Genomic DNA, 23383 nt, shown 5'->3' with positions numbered 1-23383 from the left:
ATATACAGTGCAAAGAAGTGCAATCTCTGAAAATCCAAGGGCTTCCCTTCCCAAAACACATGGCAACAGATATGTTTCCTCTCTGTTGTGGGAGCTGAAAGGATGTTTTATATCGAAGTATATGTCAAGTCAGGTGGCAAATCCAAGCTGCAGGTCACCAAGTAACCGCCAATTATATTTCATCCCACAGCTGGAGTGAAGGACTGTTGCTCCAGTTACAAGTGAGCTGGTGTCATGTGCATTAATACTTTCAGCTACTATTGTATCCTTACACAAGTCAGTTTGGTAATGGCACACACTAAAATGGCCAAGTAAAGCTCACTGATAAGAGCAAAAATCAATCAACAGAAATTAATCTGACTCCCTTGCAGAGCATACGGTCTTCATAACCTTACTGTGTCTTCTAATGGAAAACAATTGACTGATGTCTGGCACAGTGTCTTGTTGTCACACAAATATGTTCCTAGCGCCAATGTCAAGGAGATTAGGCTGAAGAGAAAATTGCAGCTGTATTTAACTGTAGAGCTGGTGAGTCGTTGCTCTCAGGTGATGGGGCATGCCTGTGCTTTACCCTATCTGAACCCGACGGCTGCTGCGGGTGGCCCTGTAATTACAGAGGTTATAGGCATAAATCACAGAGCACTAGGTTGGAGAGAGGGAGAGATAGGCAGAGAAAGTAAAGAGAGAGGGACTACTGTAGCCTCAGGGCCAGAAGAGGCCCTGACACTCAGATACATACTGTTCCCTCCTAAATGCTCTGCCCGACCCCCAACCCCCTATTCCCTTCTTTTACTTTCATTCTTTTTTCTTTCACTCGGCACTCCCACACAGTCAAACACAAACACACACTTGCAGTCTGTCTCTAAGGGTTCACATCCTTCCTGCGGCTGTGGCAGTCGGACTATAGTGGGTCCTTTGCTGGTCCTGTGGGTTCCTGATTACAACACACTCCTTCATGCTGTACACATTAAAACAGTAAGCGCCAGACCACAGGAAATAATGGTTACGACTGCTGATGTGGATCTATGGCACTCTCCGTGTTTTCATCTCCCTCCGAGGGGAAATTTTAGATTCTCAACTAAATCTGTCACAACAAGCGTCACAGTAGACCAGATATTTTTATTTTAGGATTTTACTTCTCTCATATTTTTGGAGGACCAACGTCTTTAGGAGAGAAATGAAGTACATGATATGCTGTGTTCCAGTATGGTAAGATATTATAAATGTATATTTAATTCTGCATAAAGCTGCCATGTCAATTATATTTTAATATCATTTAAATGTAATAACTAATATGATTAAATTGAATCAGAATCAGGTAATAATCAATACATTTGATGAATAATAAATCAATAAATAATTAAAAAGTCTTTACTGGCTCATTGCAGCATATCTCTCTTGTTACCAGCGTCGCCACCTGTTGATCAGTGGAATAGTGTGAAACCAACGTGTAATGTTTGTGGTCAAAAATTCTGCAGGCCTTTATGGTTTGGTTAGGTTTAGGCAAAAGAACGACTTGGTTAGGTTTATGGAAACGTTGTGGTTTGGGCTAAAATGACTATTTCATGAAGGTTAGGGGACTTTCATCAGCATGGTTACAATAATAACCACATGGTTATGGCTAGGGATTAACTGCGGCCATGCTAAAAAGAAATCCACGTTGATTAGGCAACGGAAAACAAACAGCAGTGTCCTGTGTTAACAACCATCCACCCCCACCTCCACCCTCTGGACTTGCTCTCTATCGATGTGACACTACTTCCGTCTTTGCTCCAGAGAGTCTGTCTACAGCAAAATGTCTGATGCTCTTTTTTTCCTTGGGAGGACAACTGAACTTCATAAGTAAAATCAGTGGAGTGACCCTTTAAAGAAAAAAAAAGAAACTTTGAATAAAGACTTTTTTTACATATTATATTATTTAAAAAAAAAATTCACTTTCATTCATGTAAAGAGCACTGGTGCATGATCCTCATTGGATTCACAATTGAAAAGACCTCTTCTGAATACATCCAATAAAAGCAGCAAAAATTGCTTGATCAGACGAATACAGTGCATTAAAAATACTTTTAGAGGAAGTCTTTGATCTTGATCTCCTCATGCTTTCCATAGGGAAAAGACTTTTCAGGATCTTTTGAAAAAAAGAAGAAATCTTACAAGCTCTAAATGTGATCGTGAAGTATAGAAGCATACAGTAGGTCACAAACTATTTCTCATTCATGGACTACTTAAACCTGACCCTACAGCATGAGTTGTTTTGGCTTATAATATTTAAATTTGCCTGATATTAGATGTTTATCAGTAGTTACCATCAACAATATACAAAATACAGTCAGCCGTTATTAAAGACATGGTATCAGCTCAACTGAGACGCCTGGAATAGGACAAGCAATCTTTTCTGATTGGTAGTCAGCTTCTATATGATCAAATCACCCATTACCTTTCTGTTCAACAAGTAACGTCCATAGACTGTCACGACAAAATCCACTGAGTCTGAATCCTTTCATCCTTTGAGCTGTGAAATAGAGTGAAATGTGGAGTCTGCAGCCAACCGAATTAGGACATATGGAAATGAACATATCTCTGCTGCGGCTGCAGTTTGCTTCATCCATATCAGACAAAGATGTAAGCGCGGCACTCAAGGTCAATGCTTTACATGTAAAGATAATGTTGCTAAGAAGACAATCAACACTCCTCATTGCATCTAGAGCCAAAGACTATAATAGGACTTCCACTGATCCATAAAATCATTACCAAGAAGCTTTTAACAGGTTCCAAGGACCATGGCTTACTTTTTGAATAAAATATAAACAAGGGAAAATATCAAACCCATTAATCTTTCATTAAGCTCGCCGGATAAAAAAGAATCGCTTAAAGTATCATTCGTTACCATCACTGCAAGTGCAAAAGCCCCCTGCTAACATCAAAGGCTTCTCAAAGAAACAGAGCGGGAGAGAGTCAGTTAGCTGAATTTGGCTGAGAACCAGCTTGTGGTTGGGTTTTAATTTCCACTGACTCATAATGGCACTAAGGACGAAACAGGGACTCGGTCTATAATGGTTTTTGTGGCATCAGGGCCTTTTTGAGCAAACTCACATAAACAATGCGCCGCTGTTATTAAAAGAGCCGCGGATCCAGACTGGATGTTGACAAAGGTTGAAGGCTCATCCTCATCTTGCACAAGTCTTTGTGTCATTGAAAGATCAGAGGCTTCTCATAGCCAAAGAATGGGCAGACTCCATTTCATGTGCATATAGCCTAGTACACATGCACACACGCATTTGTGCAGCAGGAGGAGGGGTGGTTGGCATGTCTGTGAGGGCGATGTAACAGAACTCTTTCGGAACAGACTTCTCCTGCTTTGTGTTAGGGTGGGGCATGTTGGCACTGCAACTGTTTTGCAACCCTTCAATGGAGGATCAGGAAATAATTTAGAAAATGCATAAGCAATATGTTGGAATTTCTTTATGAAAACATGAAATAGATGCTTCCACTGTTTCCGCAGAACTAGCCTTTGCGGTACATGATACACTGAATTAGGGCTGCAACCAAAGATTATTTTAATAATCGAATAATCTGTCGATTATTTTTCGATGAATCAGCGGGGAAAAGGCGAGTGAATAAAAACGTGTCTTTAGTCTTGCAAACTATACCACCCCTGCTTTACTACTGTTATTAACGAGCTAACGCTAACTTGTCATGCTTGTCAAGCTGGATAACGAGTAAACAGCAGCACCAGGAGAGCTACTGGAGGGACGTTACGTTCCTCACTTCAAAACGCAACAAAAGTAGGATTCAGTAGTGACTTATCCTGCTGTTGAACTCCCTTCCTCCTCCTCAAGGACTCCAACATGTTTACGTTTTAGGTGCTGAATCATCACCGTGGTGCTCCCGTGCCGTGCCATGCCGCTTTTGCATATCTTGCAATTAACACACTTTTTGGATTTATTTAGTGTGAAATGCTCCCACACCTTGGATGACTTAGGTCATACTGATTTCCCTGCCTCCGCCGTGTGTTTCAGAACAACGTTACAGGTCTCTCCGATGGTCTTTCCTCTACCAGCGCTCAACTCAACTTTTTTTTTTATACTCAAACATCTCCACGACTTATAGAGTGGCGTAATAGTCGCACGACATAACGAATCGATAATGAAATTCGTTGCCAACTCTTTTAATAATCGAATTTTATTGATTTTATCGATTCGTTGTTGCAGCCCTACACTGAACATGTATATGTACTTCAGAACTGGCCATTGTAAGAAAGATAGGCTACTGTTTACCTGAAAGTAACACAATAGCGCGCCTCTCTTTTGCATTAGCTCTCTTGCTGTCATTTAAAAGCACTGGCAGTAATTCCAAGTAGGTTAATATCATGCAGTGGATTAAGGTTTTAGTATTTGCATTGCTGCTAAACTAAGGAACTGATCTACCAGGGAATAAAATAAACCTATCCAAACGTATTTCCCTGACCTGCATACCCGTCAAAATACAGTGACACATTCATTTCTGTCTGCAGTACACAAAGCAAGCAAAGAAGCTTTCGACTGACTTCAGAGGCCTAGTATATTACACGAGTTAGTCATGGCTCATACTGAATTAAACATGGGAAGAAGAGTTTCTTTTTATCTACAGCCAAAGTCTGACCACTGCAACCGATTCTCGCCTACTTCAAATCCTCCCTTTGATAGCGAAAGCGTAGGAGCTTCAAATATATCAGTTTGTCCTCATTTTTAATGGGTTTTAGTCACAAATAGTGGTTGATGTTTGCTGCTGAAAACGAAATTATACAAAGCTTTCTTTTTTTCCGCCTTGTTCCCTGCAGAGCAAATGTGTCACAGTTTCTCCTTGGTTACTCTTTCATATATGTATTTATTCTGTGTTTCCTGCACAGGTAGATTTAATCAACCAACAGCAGGGTGACAGTTTCCCTCCAAATCATCTTTGTTGTTAGGTGCAATAATAATTACAGTGGACATGAAGAGAGAGGCTTGTGTGATCTCCCACTGTTCTTTGGAGTTGGATGACAGTTCGATAATGCTCTGTTTAGCTCAGATATGTCACAGACGTGTGTTTTGGGTGTGTGCATCTTTGCTGGTGTGGAGTTGTGATATTTTTGGACAAGCAAGGATGAAAGCCTGGGGTCCTGTGGCTAATGAGATACAGAGGCAGTGGGAATGATGGTTTTAATTACTGCCCAGGACTGGTCCAAAGGGGGTGGTTGCTGAAGAGCATGCTGAGTGTCCTAGGTTGGGAGTTCAGACCGATGCCAGTCCTGCTGTGCCTGGCTGCCTTTGATGCTCACTCCCCTCTGCTTTATTCCCACATTGTGCTTATTAGATTCTTTGCTGCTGATGCTTCACTGCACCTTTGTTCAAACCAATGCTTCGGACAAAGAGGGGCATAACCACTGAGATTTCAACTTCAAACCCCAAGAAAGTTTCAGTGATGCAGAAGGCAACTTAATCTTTTGTGGAAATTAAATCTGCAGGGCTCCCATTGTGCGGCAACTCTTTGGCACACAGGAGATGGATTGGGAGTTTGCTTGGCGGAGACGGTGTGATATTTATTGTCGAAGAATCTAAAATGCAGGGTTAGAATCCAACCATGTATGTAAACTAAAATGAGTGCTAAAAATAGGAATTGCTTCTGAATTGATGAAAACTGCACTGGGGCAGATTCCTCCCCGCTGTCCACTCACGTTTCAGGGGAAAACTCTACAGTAGATTCAGAGGCATGCTGGAAGTCCTCCGTCTCCTCTACTGCTCCCAGCGGGAGGGTGTTGCTACGTGTCTGCTCTCTGTTCTCCTGCAGCCCAGCTGTGGACCAACCCTTGTTGACTTTTCAGAGATCACATGGCATCCTCACTGTGGCTGGCTCCTGAGGGGGCTCTGCCTCTGCAGGACTCTGCTATGGTCAGCACAGGCCTCCTCCTCCTCCTCCTCCTGCTGTCTTTACCCCCTGCTTCTCCAAGAAAAAGGTTGGGCTGGCTAGTCTTTGAACACACCACGCATATTCACAAGCACAACATTTTAAAAATGCTTTAATGTTGCCATTACTTCATCTTTCAGCAAACAGATACATGACTGACAATGATGTCATTTACTTTTGTAATGTTTTCTTTCTACCTTTACTTTAGTCAGTGGACAAATTCTTGCCTATTGAATCAAACCTTTTTCGACACATATTTCGTGTATCTGTATACACAAATAATGTACAAACAAGTCAAGGCCACCAGCCAGAGGTTTTTGTTATCAAATAAACAGGAAACCAAATAAATGGAATCTGAATGGGATATGTCCTTGACGCTCTGGCTTGCAGGAAGTGTAGATAAGGGCTTCAATCGTCTATGAAAAAAAGGGCTCTGTATTTTGAAAGCTATGATGATGATAGTGTGTGAACACAGTTAATGATTTGGGTTTCATATTTACAAGGGTTATTTTCATAGCTGTCTCATTTGCTAGTGTTAGGGACAGATGTGTATAAACTGCATCTTCCTTAGCGGATGCAGTTTACTCAGTTGTCATCAAGATAAGTCAGTTGTCGTCTGTCATATCTGTTGGCTGCATCAGATTTATTCTCTTAATACAATGGAAATTTGAAAACGACTTATTATTTAAGCATCTAGCATCACTTAATGTTTGTCCACTGGCTTTTAATAGTACAAGTTTCCCACTAATCAACAGACAGATAGTATATGAGACATAAAGGATTGTCATGCTGTCACAAGCTTCATAGTTAACACACATTTAGTGCAATGTTACACATAATTCATTTGTCTATTTGGTATTTAATGTAGAGTACAATTCATGGCTTATTAATTATTTATGGAAACAAATGTTTTCATCTATTAATGTAAGAGAAGCTTTGTGAAATGTTTTGGGGAAGGAAACCATCTCTTAAGTCATTTTTCATTCAAAAACTGCTTGGAAATTATGATCTCTTTTGATGGAGGAGTGCTATTGGAAGTGAACCTCAGTGATTTTGACAATACCTACTGTTCAAGATTCCTAACCGTGTTGTGCCGTGTTCTGTCTCCATTATAAATAGAACACCAGTTTGTCTTAGATTTAACATATGGATGCTTGATTTGACTGCTTATTCTTCATGGGCTTAGAAACCCATGGTGCAACTGTGTGCATGTGTGTGTGTGTGTGTGTGTGTGTGTGTGTGTGTGTGTGTGTGTGTGATGCAGTGCCTCCATCTTTTTAAGGAGGAGCACACTGATGCAGAGCAGATTAGGTTCCACGGCAGGCAAGCGAATAATCTAATTTTCCTAACCCGCTTACTGATATCATGGCACGGTAGATCCTTAATATTCAGAATCCCCTCTTGTTCTGGTTTTGCAATCAGGAGCTCAAGCTTAAGGGGACCACTGTGATTTGTGTATAACGAAAGCTTGATCATGTTGTTTTTAACGTTTGACACAGGAAGTGAGGTTGAATGCTATATGAATATCATAGGCCTACAGATACTGTGTATTAACGCAGAAACATGTTCCTGACAGGGATGGTGATGGTCCCGTCCTTGGTTGTGATGATAATAATGTAAGAATGAAGGGTGTGTAGTTTGTGAACGTGCAGCCAGTTTGATATGCTAACTGTGTTGCATGTTTCGTTTCATCAGCTTTGGGCCATAGAATCTCACAGAAGCATGATTAGCGTGAGCGTGGAATCCACAGCGCTGGGGGCTGCAGGGCGAGCTTGAAGCCTGAAGCGCATTCATCAACGTCCCCGGCAGGGTGCACCTTTCTCAGCCTCACACTGCTCAGCTTGCAGTCCCCTTTTCCCTGGCCACATTTTCGTCTTATTGTTTCATTCAGACTCTTTTTCAATGGCCTTTGTTGTTGTTTTTTAAGAGATGGCATGGTTTTTGAAGAACAAAATATTTTTGGGGTTTTTAATCATGGCTTTTATAGCAATGGGCCATTTGTGTACACTTCATATTATTCAGCATTTGACTACAAATAGTACTGTGTGTGTAATGTTGAATTGGATCTGGTCAGATGCTTGTAGGTCTAGTGGATTTATGCATTTTATGTGGCTCTCAGTGTGACTTACTTTCCCTTTTCACGCAACAATCAGGCCTGATGACACTTATGTCCCTGCCTTTTTCTTCATCTCCCCTCAGCTTTCTTCAAGCAGATCCTCCCAGACTGGTCCATCAGGTCTGAATCGGTAATCATTCTTAGATCTCAGACATGAAAGACTTGAGTACACCTTCCTAAAAATGCCCTCAGAGGAGTTTAAGTTCAGCTTCAATTAGTGGAATGTGGAGAAGAGAGGAAAAGTTTGGGATGAAATAATAGCTTTACTTTTTACTTTGTAAAAGCATTCTTAACACTTACATCTCTGAATCGACCATTTTTCATCATGGAGAAAGTCATGTCTTAATAAGTCATCATCATAGAACGTCTCAGTACTTCATACTACAGTCAATCAAACTTGGTCTGTCAGTCAATACTGACAAAAATCATGGTTATACTTTCTTTTCATTCATACCCTGAACCGGAATCCATGGAGGCCTTACCTACATGCCCCCTTCAGGCCAATTCATTCAGTAAAAGGTTAAATCAACCGTCACTTATAAAACACCAACAGTTATGCGTATTAGAGCCCTGAGTTTCATCAGAGACGTGTTGGTAACCCAGACAGCCCGAGTCTGTAAACTTAATATACTGTACGTTGGGCTTTGCTGACATCTAGTGGTCACCACTGAGATCTCACTGTTAAAAAAAACATGCACACACACACACACACACACACACACACACACACACACACACACACACACACACACACACACACACACACACACACACACACACACACACACACACAACAGCACTAGTTTAAACGGACCACTGCGCTTAAAAAAGTAGTTCCATAGGCGTTTCTGATTAATTAATTCAGCAACCTTTCACTAACGTCTCTATTGGATGAATTCAGAATAACTGACCTTGTAATCGATTATAATGCAGTATTGAAACTAAAAAGGTGTTCGATAAAAGTTTTTTTTTTTTTAAATCGTTACAAGCGAATTCATTTTCGAAGTGAAGAGGCCTCCGCTAAATTGCTGGTCATCGTGGCACCTGTGGTAAAACTTTCTTTCGTCGAATGGTGAGTGAAGAGCAAGTGTCCTTCAAAAGTGAGTTGAATAAAAAAAAAATGCTAATGGTGATATAGGCATAACATTTAATGCGTAAATGTATGAATCAGATTTTTCACTAAGTTTTGATTTAATGCTAATCGAAATTAACACTATACCCACTTTCAACCAGCGAGGTCATATCCATCATGCCTGTTAAACTAAGTTAATGTTAACTAACTTTCATCGCCAATCATTTCTCCTAACAGAGTACTGTAGATTAATGTCGAACTTGCCTAACTTAAAAACGGAATACATCATCATGGGGGATAAAAAAAGAATCTGGCGATAACCGTTGTTGGCATGTTAATGGTGGCTAGTCTTGAACTAAGTTAGCAGGTTGAGCAGTAGGCCACATGTAGCTAACGTTGCATTAGAAGGCGCCATCTTGTCTGCGAGATGACACGTGCAACTTCAGAAATGTTACATCATTTACAATATTTGGACAAAAAAATAAATTGCATTAATGTAACTAAACTAACTTAAGGTCCAACTAAGGTGGATTTGTTTTTTTTAGGCTTTTAAAACAAGGATAGTTTACCAGGTAGGATTGTCAGACAATATTTTTTTCCTACATATTTCTTTTAACCCTTAATTATTTGCTCCATATTTTGTATGAATGGTATGAGTTTTCTATTTCACAGCTTCATCTTTGAGACGTTAGCAAAATGACTGGACGGGCACGAGCTAGATCAAGAGGCCGAGCACGTGGTCAAGAGACTACAGCACCTGGGGTAAAAGCCATGTGCACTGTAAATCTGTGTAATTCTTACTTTAAATGACTGTTAACCTCTCTAAAGATCCTTGTTTAACTCGGAAATATTTAGCACAGGGTTCAGGTCATTTCTGTTCCCATCTAAAGGAATTGGAAGTGAATGTAATTTTGGTGGTGTGGTCGGTATCGCCCACCTCAAGTGACTCATGCCCCCATTGAACTGCTGCATCTCTCACAGGTGTGCTGTCCACAATGACGGGTTGCTGTCTGCACTTTCATCTACATAGATTTTGCCTTTCATAAAAGCCAAAAAGGTTTAATGTCAGTTATTTGAGACAGATATTTTTTCATGTCTGACATGTTTTACAGATTTTGAAACGGTAGTAATTTTGCTGTTTTATCAATATTCTGTGAAAAAAAATACACTTTTACTGTCTTATTATTGCTGTGAAATGCACACGGCACGTTGAGAAATCTACATTTGATGCAGCTAGGCCGCAACATTTACTCACCAGCAAATGGCCTGAGTTGTACATGCACTGCTATGTTCACAGCTATATTGTCTCTTCACCGCGCACTTGTGAATGCTACGCCACACAAAGCAGGAATCGATGGTCGCGACCAATCAGTGGGCTGAACATAGATGATATGCGGGTGATGGTGGCCAACTGGCAGTTGAAAAAAAGTCATCTCCCTTAAAACTTGGGTTGAATCCAAAACACTCGCCATCTTTCTGAGCTCAGCTGCTTAGTTTGGCTGGGTGGTGTGTAGAAAATCAAATATTTTTGAACAAATAGACCATAAGTGCTTTTACTAAATATTTTCAGATTTTTGATTGAAAAAAAAAATCTGAAATAATGTGGATATGACTTAAGTGGGCAAAAACAAGTAACAGAACAGACTTGAGTTTAAATCTAAGACAAGAACAAATATTCCAAAATCTAAGAAGACATATGGTGCGATATCGATATATTGCCCAGCCCTAGTTTGAATAGTGTCCATAATAATGTACATGATAAAATATATTTTCTTTCTCTCTTGAAGAGCCAGGCTCGAGGAGACCCTGCACCACCAGCTCCCCCATCCGCAGAGGGAGAGCTGGTCGGTAGAGGGAGGCAGAAGAGTGCTCCAGGACCTTTTTCTGCAGAAGGTACAGTCATGGTTATATCTGTCAAATGATAATGGCTGTTCTTGCTTTTTGAAAGTCTGCATAGAAATGCAATTACAAATGTGGATTGACAGAAACATCTTTCAGAGTGGTGCATTCATGACTGCACCTTATTTTAAACTTTTTTTTTTTTGTTTGTTTTTTTTATAATAGAAACGTTAGAGGGCGACCTTGTGTAGTGCTCTCGTATACAGACATATAATTAAATGTCCTAATTATGGGAGACATTTTTTTTTAATGTTGCTATGCACATTATGTGAATAGATTAAAATGTTAATGTGCCATAGTTAAACTTAATGTTAACCTTTCATGTGTTATGGTACACTGATAAAAAGAGAACTTAATAATGACACTTGATATAAACTAGGTTGCTGACCCCTGGTCTACACCTTCCCAGACCAAGAGAAAAGTTAACCCTGGCATGCAGTGCAGGGAAATTGGTTATTTTAGACCATGAGATTTAAAAAAATAATTTTTGAGTTTTGCATCCAAATGAACACAAACTGGTTGTGACTGACTTTATTTGTTTTTATCAGCTGTTCTACAGATTTCAGCTGGATTTCAGCAGGTGAAGCTGGGAGAAAGAGGTGGACGCCGCCGTGATTTTAACGATGCAGGGGTTAACACCAGGCAGGCTATGGTGCATGTTAAGGATTCAAAGTTGGGTCAGTCATTCAAAATGAACGCACACTAACGCATTCAGCAAATCTACATTTTATAATTGTTATAGAGGATTATATATTACTCTGTAAAATTGTGTTTGCTTCCTCAGGAACATCTGGTGCTCCCATTCGGTTGACGGCAAACTTCTTTCGCATCCTGTCCCGCCCTCAGTGGGTGCTGTATCAGTACCATGTGGACTTCAACCCACCCATGGAGGCTCGTCGTCTGAGATCTGCCCTCCTCTTCCAGCACGAGGAAACGCTTGGCTCAGCACGCAGCTTTGATGGAGCTCTGCTTTTTCTACCTCACAGATTGGCCAACAAGGTATTCTGATCCTCAAAACATGTGGAATTAAAGAGAGGGAAAAACCTATAAAAATGTATATTTTCCGTTAAACATAGCCCAAAGATACTACAAAAGGCCAAGATCTTTTGTATCTTTCGGCAAATAACTTTTTTAATTTGAGCGAAGATTGGGTTATTATACTCAGCCTATGCAAAAACCATTACTTGTGATTTAATTTGACGGTTCTATTGTTACTTAATTTGGATGGAAGGTGTGATTGGTAAATTATAACATTTTGGGATTGTTTTTTGTTCTTGATTGTCTAACCTTGTGTTTAGGAGACGGTGCTCCACAGCGAGACGAGGAATGAAGAGAAGGTTCAGATCACCGTCACCCTGACAAATGAACTGCCACCCACGTCACCAGTGTGCATTCAGTTTTACAACATTATATTCAGAAGGTAATATCTTCCAGTTTTCAGGTCTTAAGTAATTCACCATTGGAACTGAATTATGTAAATGCTTCAGCCAAATTTAATGCAATATCCTTAAAAAATTGGATTTGCTTGTGATTAGTGTAAATATGGTTATGGATGGTGCATTTTCAATTAGAAATAAATCATTACTGTTTACAAAAGCTTAGAAGCCATTCATATTTGGAAACTTCCAAATGTCTCATAAATGGTGTTGCTTCATTTCTTTAGGATCTTGAGAATTCTCGACATGCAGCAGATTGGACGCAACTTCTACAACCCCAATGATCCGCTCAACATTCCACAGCACAGGTCTATACGTCTCCCTCACATGGTTTTCTTATGTATAGCTCTACCACAGAGTATAGTTTAAGAATTATAGTTAATTTTTTTTTTTAGATGTGATCCTCCATGAATGTCTAAAATTACGCTTTTGCCTCTCGGATATGAAAGCTAATTGCATGGCTAAATGTAAACGCAAGGAGTGTGCATCTGTATAACAGTCTATTTAAAACCGTGAAACGCAGTATATTTACACAGTTCTGTGTTCTTCAAAAAATAAATGACATATTTGCTCTCAGGAAGGATTAATGAACTTAAGTCCTGCTTTTGTAAATGTGGACTGTGTAAGAAGTTAAGTCGGTGTGATTTGCCGCTTTCTTAGATGTAGCAAAGATCTGAAGGACCATCTCTAAGGACTTTTTATTTTCTGAAACCATGGTCCCAATAGACTAGTTTAAGCCAAGTAATTTGTAGTAGAGTTTAGTAAATGGGCACTCATCAATGAAGGATACTAACATTTATTAGATTTGAGATGAAGAAAGTGTATCCGTCTTTCCTAGGCTGACCATCTGGCCAGGCTACACCTCCACCATTTTGAGGTATGAGACCTCCATCATGCTGTGCACTGACGTGAGCCACAAGGTGCTGCGTAGTGAGACGGTCCTTGACTTTATGGCCAACTTGAGGCAGAAGTGTGGAAATCAACGCTTCCCTGAGGTCTGCGCTAAGGAGCTTGTTGGACTCATAGTCCTCACTAAGTAGGATCCATGTTTCTCACACACACATATTCTTGGATTCATATGCACAAATGAGCACGAAAGGGATGTTTATCAGATCATATTTGTCCTTCTTCCACTGTCTCTTTTTTATTTATTTTTTTTTAGGTACAACAACAAGACCTACAGGATTGATGATATTGCGTGGGATCACACTCCCAAAAACACATTCACGAGGGGAGACAAGGACATTTCATTCAAGGACTACTACAAGATGGTAGCTGTCATGCTCTCAGCAGAAGTGTTTGTAACTGGACAATAATTGAATTAAGCTTTCCAGCGTCAACAGATGCACACTGACGCATACACACACATATAATGTTGCTTAGAAGTCGTATTGGCAAATTCTCCGTTAGAAGGACTTGGCCAAAGAGAGGGAAATGCATGTAGACTCTGTAGACAGATGAAATCTTTAGGGATACTTTTTAGGTTAAGTAATGCGCCTAAATATTAACCTTGTTCAGGACTACTTTCTATTCAGGTCTGCACTCACATATTCATATTTTCTGTTCAAAGCAATACAACCTGGACATTGCTGATGGGAACCAGGTGCTGCTGGTCAGCCATGTGAAGAAGATGGGTCCTTCTGGAGGTCCTCCTCCTGGCCCGGCCATGCTCATCCCAGAACTGTGCTTCCTTACAGGTTACAATCTTATTCTCGTGTGTCTTAATTCACCTATAGCTGTGTTATCGGATGTGTATTTATGAGTTGTTTTTTTTTTACTATATACGGAACACTTTTTACACTTGTTTTCAGTTGTGACGGGCATACTCTTCTGATCACGACAACGTCAAAGTCCTTTTTGAGGTTATTGGTGACGGTAGTTAGCCTGTTTGCATGTCATCCATGGTAAACTCTAACCATTCAGTGAAATCTATCATAACTTTGAATGAAAACTTGATGTGTTTGACAGGCCTGACTGACAAGATGCGAGCTGACTACACCATCATGAAGGACTTGAGCAGCCACACCAAACTGGATCCAGATGTGAGGGAGGGACGCCTCAACAGATTCGTCAGTAATATACAGAAGTAGGTGATTATCCTTGGTTCTTTTTTCTGTGTAGTTATTGCTCCAAGTTTCACAGTCACATTTTACTCTTGACATTTCCCTGCCTGCTCTTGATACTGTTAATTACTTAAAATGTGTATCCTCACTGTTTCACGTTGAAGTTGTCGTCATCTCAGCAGCTTGTGTAATTCGTCTCTTCATATGCACGGAAGTTAGAATGGAAGCCTTTGATTTAATTCCTAAACATTATTTCATAGGAATACTGACGCACAAGCGGAGTTGGATAAGTGGGGACTCAGCTTTGACAAGCAACTCCTAAATCTGACTGGCAGAGTTCTTCCAGCAGAGAGGATTTTCCAGGGACCAAAATCGGTATATTACATACAATTGTTTGAATTACTTAAATGAATTGTATTTATGTGCTCTTAATTGAGAGATTAACATCATAATTTGTCACCCAGTATGACTACAACCCTGATACAGCTGACTGGTCCAAAGAGATGCGTGGGCTGCCTCTGATCAGCTCTCCTCCACTGGATAACTGGCTCTTGTTTTACACCCGTCGTAACGACGGCGAGGCCCAGTCCCTCCTGCAGACCCTCAACAGAGTCTCAGGTCCTCTCAATATCCGCATAAAAAGAGCCGTCATGTGAGTGCTAGCATTAGAACGATGAGAGAGAAAAAAGCTTTTTATTATTGTTAAAACTGTTTTAGAGAGGTTGATTCAACTTCAGGATAATTTTGGAGGTTTGAGTTGTAACACATTCTAACCTTCATGAGGAAAGGATTTATTGCTTGGCCCACGTAATACACTGGCTACTGAGTGTATAACGTAACACTTTTCTCCGGTACTTGGAATATTTTAATGTTTTATTTAGTAATGAAAGCTTCATCATTTTTTTTGGTCAAATTTATTTAATTATTGCAAGCTGTCTTTTTTTTATTTAGGATTGAGTACGAGGATCATCAGGAGTCTCTCCTCAGAGCCCTGCAGCACAATGTTGGACCCCAAACACAGATGGTTAGTGACTAAATGTATAATGCATTAACGTGGAGGTGCAGATCACCTTCATACATTTGACTTTTGCATATTATTTACTCGGTGCTTTAACATTTCTTGTTAACCATGAATAAACGGTAAGGTTTGCATTGTAGCCAGGTTTACATGCTGTGTTTTTGAGGCATAGAGATGTTCTGTGTCAACAAGCAGTAGAAGACCTTCCATTTGTTTCTATGTTAGGTGGTGGTGGTTCTCCCCAGCAACAGGAAGGACAAGTACGACAGCATCAAGAAGTACCTTTGCGTGGACTGCCCTACTCCCAGCCAGTGTGTGGTTTCTCGTACCCTCAGCAGACAACAGTCACTCATGACTGTGGCAACCAAGATTGCTCTTCAGATTGCTTGCAAGATGGGTGGAGAGCTTTGGAGTGTGGAGATCCCTGTAAGTCATGTGCACACATTCATTTGTACATTGAAGAGGTTAGGCGTGTTTGGGAAGATAAGTCGTTCTCAAGTGGATTAAGCTGTCAGATGTTTTAGAGCAGATAAAGAATAGAACTGTTATCGTTGAATGTTTTACAAATGTTTATCATGGTGTCTCATTCAAACAAGACACTATACAGGATGTCACAAGTGGATGAATCTGAATCAGGTTTGTTAATTGATTTGGAGGTGGTTGCACAGAGGTTTAGAGCGGAGGGGGTCGGCAACCTTTACTTTCAGAAGAACCATTTCTGACCAAAACATATTTGAGCCTTTTAATGAAGGTAAAACAAAGTAGAGATGTGAGGATCTTCTCTGCATCATCCGTATCCGCGTGTCGTCAACCCACCCAAATTAATGAAATCCTGATTTCACTCCACCTCTACCAGTCCCTTTAGGCTCTGTTGCGTTTTAAATTATGTATTGTATTGATGATTAAGTGTTTTCTTTAACTATTTACTTAAACGATTAGAGAGACTGCTTTCAGTAAATGTTTCCATTCGTGCAGTAATGTCAATGCATTTAAGCAGCAAAACTAAAAGCTGTAGTTATCAAGTTGACCAGAAATGGGACTAAACTTTTAGCTGACACGGCTTTTAGCCACAGATTGCCGACCCGGGCTTAGACTAACAAATAGACAGACATCCAAAACTCCATTTGTCTCCAAAGTGGCAAGGAATGTTTGCCATATTCTTTTTATCATGTTTTGGGGGCCTGACGCTTGTTCATGTCACAAATTTGAGACGTACAAATATGATGATCCCATTCTTTTTCTTTCTGATTCAGGTATCCATTGTGGATAAAAACCCTATTGTTTATCAGCCCTTGCTTGTAAACCTGTATAGCTGTACCCATACGTTACTCATTAGATTTTTCCACAGGTCTGGGTTAGTGAATGTGTTACCTGCAACTACTTTGAAGTCAATGTCTTTGTCCAAGGCTGAAGGAGAGAAGGGATTCATTAGTTTTCTAGTTCATTTAAGGTTAGGGTGGGGTTACAAACACAGACGTTGCAAATCTGTACTGATGTCCCACCTTTTTGTGCAGCTCAAACAGCTGATGATTGTGGGCATTGACTGCTACCATGACACCATTGCTGGGAAAAGGTCTATTGGAGCTCTGGTGGCCAGCCTCAACCAGGGCATGAGCAGGTTAGTTTCTACAACCGTTTCTTTCCAGACTATACATTGGTCTACAGCCTGACGAACGCTGCACAAGTCTGCTTTACAATAGTTGTCGGTTACCTCAGTCTTGGATTTAGTGCCATAAAACGCCACGTTGTGACATTTCTAATGTCTTTGTCAAGGTGGTTCTCAAAGTGTGTGTTGCAGCACAAAGGCCAGGAAATCATGGATGGACTAAAGATGGCTTTATGTGGCAAGATGCTTTCCATGATTCTCTGAATTTATTTTAATATACACATTAATTCTCCATCAACAATGTTGGCATACCTGTCTTAAATATATTTGTTTTCCAGGTGCACTGAAGGACTACGTGAAGTTCAACAACTGCTTGCCTTCACGCATCATTGTGTACAGAGATGGAGTGGGAGACGGCCAGCTGCACAGCGTGGTCAACTATGAGGTTTCACAGATCATCGAATCCATCAAGTCCATGGGGCAGGATTACGAGTGAGGTTTCCGTCGTTAATAGCTCGCTAGTTTAAGTAGTTTAATACGGGTGATTATGTCTTCAGCACATTTGATAAACGCCTCCATGTCCTTTTTGATTTGTGAATGACATTGAGAATGGCAGATGCTGAAACAAGTTATGCCATTAACTCTGGTTTAAATGTGGACTTTTTTTCATATTTAGGTGGAGGAGTTCACACACCATAAGGAGTTGAACGAAGCTCAAACTAATTTGTAAATTGCCAGGTTTTTTTTATGGAGCCTCTCCATCTGTTTGTCATAGGCCCAAACTGAGTGTGGTGGTGGTGAAGAAGCGCATCAGCAGTAGGTTTTTTGCCCACATCCACGGCAAAGTGCGCAACCCTCCCCCGGGCACCATCGTTGACTCAGAGGTCACCCGTCCGGAGTGGTATGTTGTTGTTGTTGTTGTTGTTGTTGTTGTTGTTGTTGTTGTTGTTTTTTTTTAGCTGTTCCTGCATTTTTTTTATTTTTTTTAAACGTTGTAGTAGTGGCTAACTGTTACCTTTTGTTTGCCAGGTACGACTTCTACATTGTGAGCCAGGCTGTCCGCATGGGAAGCGTCTCCCCAACCCACTACAATGTTGTGTACGACACCAGTGGACTGAAGCCCGATCACATGCAGCGGCTTACCTACAAGCTGTGCCACATGTACTACAACTGGCAGGTAGGTTCACTTTGAAATCAGTGCAGTAATGAGGTTGTTTCATCCTGGATGGCTGTACTCGTAGTTTCTCCAAAGTTGACCGCAATTGCACCGAAACTCTTTCAGATCACGACTGGGCATTTTTTAAATATTTGGGTACAACCTGTTATTGAATTTCTGATATTTAAGAATAACTGATCAGAGCCAACATTTAGCCCAATAAAGCATTAACAAATGTCAGTGTTTTTTTAGGATCAAAATTATGTGGTTTATTTTTCTGTGCTTCAGGGGATCATCAGAGTGCCCGCTCCCTGCCAGTATGCCCACAAGCTGGCTTTTCTTGTGGGTCAAAGCATCCACAGGGAGCCCAGTGTGAAACTGGATGACCTCCTCTTCTACCTTTAGGATGAAAAGACGAGCAGTTTGTTTGGCTCACTCTTAGGTTGCCATGTTAAAAACTGTATATGTAAACTTTTCTTAAGAAAGTTCTCTAAGTTAAGTTTTGCCAAAGCTAAGTGTTTGTATTTTTTTTTTTTATATATATAACCTTGTGTATTGAGTTATGCAGTTTGAGAGGTTAATATTGAAGTCTGACTACAGACTCAAATCAGGGACAAAAAGCTACTGTTGCACATTATGCTAAAATGATGAACAATGCACCCTGTCTGCTGTTAAAGATGCACTAATGTGGATGAATGTTCAGAGTAATATGTCACAAGTAACTTGATTTGATCAGTTATCCACGCTGGTCCTGCAGTGGGTCCTTGTTGTATTCACTTATAACTTAATTACAAGTTGATGTTTGCTTTTGTCTTTTTGAGGAAGGAAAGTTATTTTTAAGTTTTAGACTGTCTGTTATACAAGTGATTATCCTGGTGATTTGTGGATTATCTGTATTAATGGCTGTCCTCCACATGCTAAAACATCACATTTGTGTTAGTACTACGGTTCATATAGTTAACGTCAAGGAACTATTGGGGCTGTTACAAATGGTTCTAATAAACATTTGTTTGTGTGGTATGTAATTTTGTCTTAAGTTAAATCACCCATGCAAACATTACGAAATATCAAATTTATTTAGTTTTTTTTCTTTCTTTTTTTAGAAAAGATTGCACATGCACACCCACACAATAATTTGTAACCATCAATATAGGCTGATAATTCTTATCATAAAGCTAGCACACAATTGCAGACTTTTAAACAATATGGTCTTCAAGACACCATGGGGAAAGCTTGCACTGTTTGATTATAAAGTTAAATGTACAAAAAAGGCAGTTTGAAAATCAAGTATAAACATTTTAAACAATTTTTACAAATGGACAAAGTACAAAAAGAGCAACAGTCACTCAAAATGAATAGAAGCGATGTCTGACGACATGGTCCATAAATAGGAAAAGTTGTACATCAGTTTATCGTAGGTTATCATGGCTGTTCGGCCGATAATTGTACAGAAAGTATTACAGAATGTTTTGCATACATTCTTTCTTCTTTTTTTTTGGCAGTTTCAGTTCAACTCGTGTATAAAAAAAGTAGGCTAGATTTTCAAATACATGAGGATGAAATGGCAAACAGAACGGTGAGGGGAAATAAAGGACTTTCATTTCACGCACAAAGACGGACATCTGTGAAATCCTTTTGGGCAGCTTTGAAAATACATTGGCTTTCAATTCATCATACATTCACTATTCTACATTAAGGTGTAGATATATATTGATATACAGTACTTGTATTCTGCACCAACCAAATTTGGACACACTGAACAGGCTTCAATGACAGATTGGCGTCAAACATTTCAGATCTAATAGATTTTGGGTTAGGAGGGGCAGCGTAGAGGTAGCCATGTGTCTCACCGTCAACTACTGTGAAAACGGTCAAACCTTCAATCTTCTTGTGTTGTACGTTGTGAATCAAATGCAGTATAGTAACAGGACTTCATTTGCTGATGCTATATTACAGATATCTGTTTGTTTATTTAATATGGTTTTCTTTGTAGAGCAGCCATTGTTTTAAATCTGACGTGCATCAGTGTGGCATAAAAAAAGTCCCTTTATTCACTCTGCCTAAAAAAAAAAAGTTGGTATGCTGACAATGTTTGCCCTTTTCCATCACCTGTTTTCTGAAATGAGAGAATTAAGAATGATTAAGTACTTTAGATGAGGGACATGTGAACACGGGAGTCTTGGACGGTTATATGTACGCTCTGGTCCTATGGAAATCACGACAGTCACACAATACCCTGCACATCACAAGTCAGGATGAACATCTGCTAACATATTTATGAAGTACCAACATAAATGAGCAGTGGGCATGGAACTGCATGCTCTACTTGGCAAAGTACAAACCATTGTGCGATTATAAGGCAAATACATGGAGGTTGGATCTACTAGGCATTTCCATTCAACCTGATTTTTATGCAGAGACCCTGTAGTAGATACAGTATGTGCTTGTATTAGGTTTCTGACATGTTGGGGGGGGGGGGGGGGGGGGAGACACTTGCCTCTATCACAGATGTTGAGATAGGGCAGAAAAGTGAAAGTTATCTCTGCTGATTTGTCAGTTTACTGCGCAGCGAGTCAGCCACGCTGTATTTAAGGACTGCATGCTCCAGGTTTCCATTTTTCGAGCCCGTCACATTGCATGGACTCTGGAGGGGTCAGGTGGGAATGTGCTGAATTAAAAGCATGCAAACCTCTCATACAATGCAAGTGACTGGCTGGTTGAAACAAGCTTGTCGCCCTACAAGTCCATCTTTTTCTTCAGATTTTAAAATGGAGGTTTACTTGTTCCCTTGGTGTTTGAATGACATTCTGATTTGTGTACACAGAGACACTGGTCTGACTCATAATGTGGTGTAATCAGTGCCATTAGACCAGAGTGCCCCGTCTCTGTGTACAGTAAAACATCAGTCAGAGACTCCGAGGTAAGATACTCAACACACACATCAGATCATAATATGAAATGTGTTATTGAAAATATGTAGCTGATACTTTTAACAAAATACAAATATTCTAGTATACAACAGATGTACAAGAATAAAGCATTTGTTAAGCTCACAAATGCCACCTGTCCACTGTGATGGATTCTTTTTTTTTTAAACCACTACAAGGAAGTGGATGACGCTTTCCAAGTATGTCAAGAAATTATTTTACAGCGCCAAGTCTTTGCAAAAGAGTCTTCCCTTTGGAGAGCAGTCCCTTTTTCTTTTTGGAGGAGTACATGTCCAGTGGGGCCCTGATGGGACAGCCGGGCCCCACGGCCAGGGAGCCAGGGATGCGTGGACGCACTGTGGGAGAGCCTGCTCTTCTGGGCGGACCCGATTTTTCCAATGGAACCTAATGGGAGACCCGTAAGGGACAGTTGAGGGTGTTAAAAAGCCAGCCGTCTCCCACACCTCAGTCACTACTCCCCTCCTTCTCTTTAAGTCCTTTCTGTCTCAGCAGGGCCACCATGGCTCTGAAGTCTACCTCCCTGGATGTTGTCCTGCGCACTCCCTCCCTCCCTCCCTCCCCCTCTCTCTGCCAGGTAGAAACAGTGTTTTCTTTTATGAAGCTGCTTGGATTAAGCTACAACACAGAATTTAAGCATGACATTGACTAACTTCCCCATCCATGTAAGGTGACAACATTTCCCAACAATGAATATCAAGGGGCAGGACAGTTCCTCTCACATAAACAGATACATTTGCTTTTTGGGACAAGTGGGACATATTTATACCACATTCACTTTCCTTCCCCTTAAATATATATCTATATCTATATAGATATAGGTATATATCTATATAGAGAGAGATATTTACTGATACAACTGGGTTACAGAGAAACTACTAGTCACTATTCCTTTTCTGTAATCATGAGCTAAAAGGCTCCTTTAAATTGCACTTTGGGAAGACAGATGGTGAAAGATTCCATATGAGGCTATATTTATATATACACATCTGTTTGAAACACCAGAAGATGTACCATATCAAAACCATTCTGCTGTATTTAGTATTTTATTATAGTTTAAAGTGAGACTGTGTAACTTTTGTGACAATAAATAAACATTCTTCCACTTAAATGGAAGCAAAACACACGATTGCTCAATTCAATACACTCAGGGGTTTTGTTGCTACTGCCTTACTTGGTCTGGTATGACCAGTAGCTTATGATGGCTAATGTTAGCAAACTTTAGCTAAATATTGCTGTATAACCAACATTACTGTGTCAGTTGACTTGTATCACTCTTCACAACTTCTGGCACTGTTACAATAACTTAGCATTTTAGCTAAAAAAGTAGTGTGGGAATTCTGTCATTTGTAGCCGCTGCTCAGCAGAAGTTCCATAGTCTCACTTTGAATCAGCAACTATTAGTTGACAATCTAATTGATAGTTAATCCTGGTTCACAAAATTAGTACAGATTTGAAAACCTAAATGCTAACTGTTTTGATAAAAACTGAATGAAATATCTTCATGCTTTTCTTTGGGTTTTTGCATAGAATTGGTACGGTTTTCTGGCATGTCACACTGCACTAACATCTAAATGTAATTACCATTCATTTGAACTAAACTTTTTGACAATTCAGAGTAATTGTACAACAATGGCCTTTTAGCTTACCATGAGTTACAGCAGGAGACTTATTGCAGGAGACGGACATTGTCATGTACAACACTCAGAGAAACAACTGAAGATACCATACTTCTTGTCTAATGCATTGGCTGGGTTTACTATCGAACAACAAACATTAATGAGTGTTTTGGTAAAACAAAGAGGAATCCTAAAACAACCTAAAGACATAGCAGCACTAAAGGAATGTCATAAAGCATACATGTTGCATACCAGAAGCTAAGGGTACCCATGTCATCTGCATTAGACGAGGGGGGGCGTAATCTTGGTATCCTCAGTTGCTCACTTACGTGACGGAAACAGAGCCGTTAAGGTGTGAAATGAACACTCTTCTTCTGTTTTGCCAAGCGGGTGAGGAAAAGAAATAAAAAAAAATATATATGGTGATGGCATTTCAATAGTTTGCACTGTGACAATGGCAAATCAGACCACAAGGAAAGAAATATCTGATGACACCTATAAATATTTCAACAATTGCATTATTTGTTA

At 40.1% G+C, this 23383-nt stretch overlaps 2 protein-coding genes across 27 annotated transcripts in view; one reads left to right on the top strand and one right to left on the bottom strand.

Annotated features, from left to right (window-relative positions):
* Positions 1 to 9010: 9010 nt before the first annotated feature.
* On the top strand, positions 9011 to 19311 carry piwil1 (piwi-like RNA-mediated gene silencing 1). 3 transcript variants are annotated; one of them, XM_068704025.1, is made up of 22 exons: positions 9079 to 9141; positions 9659 to 9685; positions 9786 to 9875; positions 10901 to 11006; positions 11561 to 11689; positions 11797 to 12011; positions 12311 to 12432; positions 12676 to 12756; positions 13287 to 13484; positions 13611 to 13719; positions 14019 to 14145; positions 14417 to 14534; positions 14772 to 14886; positions 14976 to 15163; positions 15463 to 15535; positions 15755 to 15955; positions 17044 to 17147; positions 17303 to 17373; positions 17474 to 17627; positions 17911 to 18036; positions 18165 to 18312; positions 18580 to 19311. In XM_068704025.1, the coding sequence occupies exons 3-22, from the start codon at positions 9810 to 9812 to the stop codon at positions 18694 to 18696; spliced, it is 2568 nt and encodes an 855-aa protein (XP_068560126.1). In that variant the 5' UTR covers positions 9079 to 9141; positions 9659 to 9685; positions 9786 to 9809; the 3' UTR covers positions 18697 to 19311. The 3 variants fall into 3 exon arrangements, with proteins under 3 accessions (XP_068560125.1, XP_068560124.1, XP_068560126.1); XM_068704024.1 differs by lacking the exon at positions 9659 to 9685 and having other exon boundaries at positions 9011 to 9113; XM_068704023.1 differs by lacking the exon at positions 9659 to 9685 and having other exon boundaries at positions 9038 to 9141.
* A 1926-nt stretch (positions 19312 to 21237) lies between these two features.
* Positions 21238 to 23383, bottom strand: part of rimbp2b (RIMS binding protein 2b) — a 75982-nt gene continuing 73836 nt past the window's right edge. For 17 of the 24 annotated variants that reach the window (XM_068703102.1, XM_068703107.1, XM_068703111.1 and 14 more), the window contains one exon: positions 21238 to 21623. In XM_068703102.1, the coding sequence (XP_068559203.1) occupies positions 21432 to 21623 (192 nt within the window). In that variant the 3' untranslated portion in view covers positions 21238 to 21431. Of the gene's footprint in view, positions 23230 to 23383 lie in introns of all 24 variants that reach the window. The other 7 variants (XM_068703108.1, XM_068703110.1, XM_068703118.1 and 4 more) reach the window with 3 other exon arrangements.

This window comes from Cebidichthys violaceus, unplaced genomic scaffold, assembly GCF_023349555.1.
Source record: "Cebidichthys violaceus isolate CVI_PGR_0920_01 unplaced genomic scaffold, fCebVio1.0.p SCAF_9, whole genome shotgun sequence".
Classification (NCBI taxonomy): Eukaryota; Metazoa; Chordata; class Actinopteri; order Perciformes; family Stichaeidae; genus Cebidichthys; species Cebidichthys violaceus.
The sequence above is the reverse complement of the archived record's forward strand: the minus strand, read 5'-3'. Positions and strand labels throughout refer to the sequence as shown.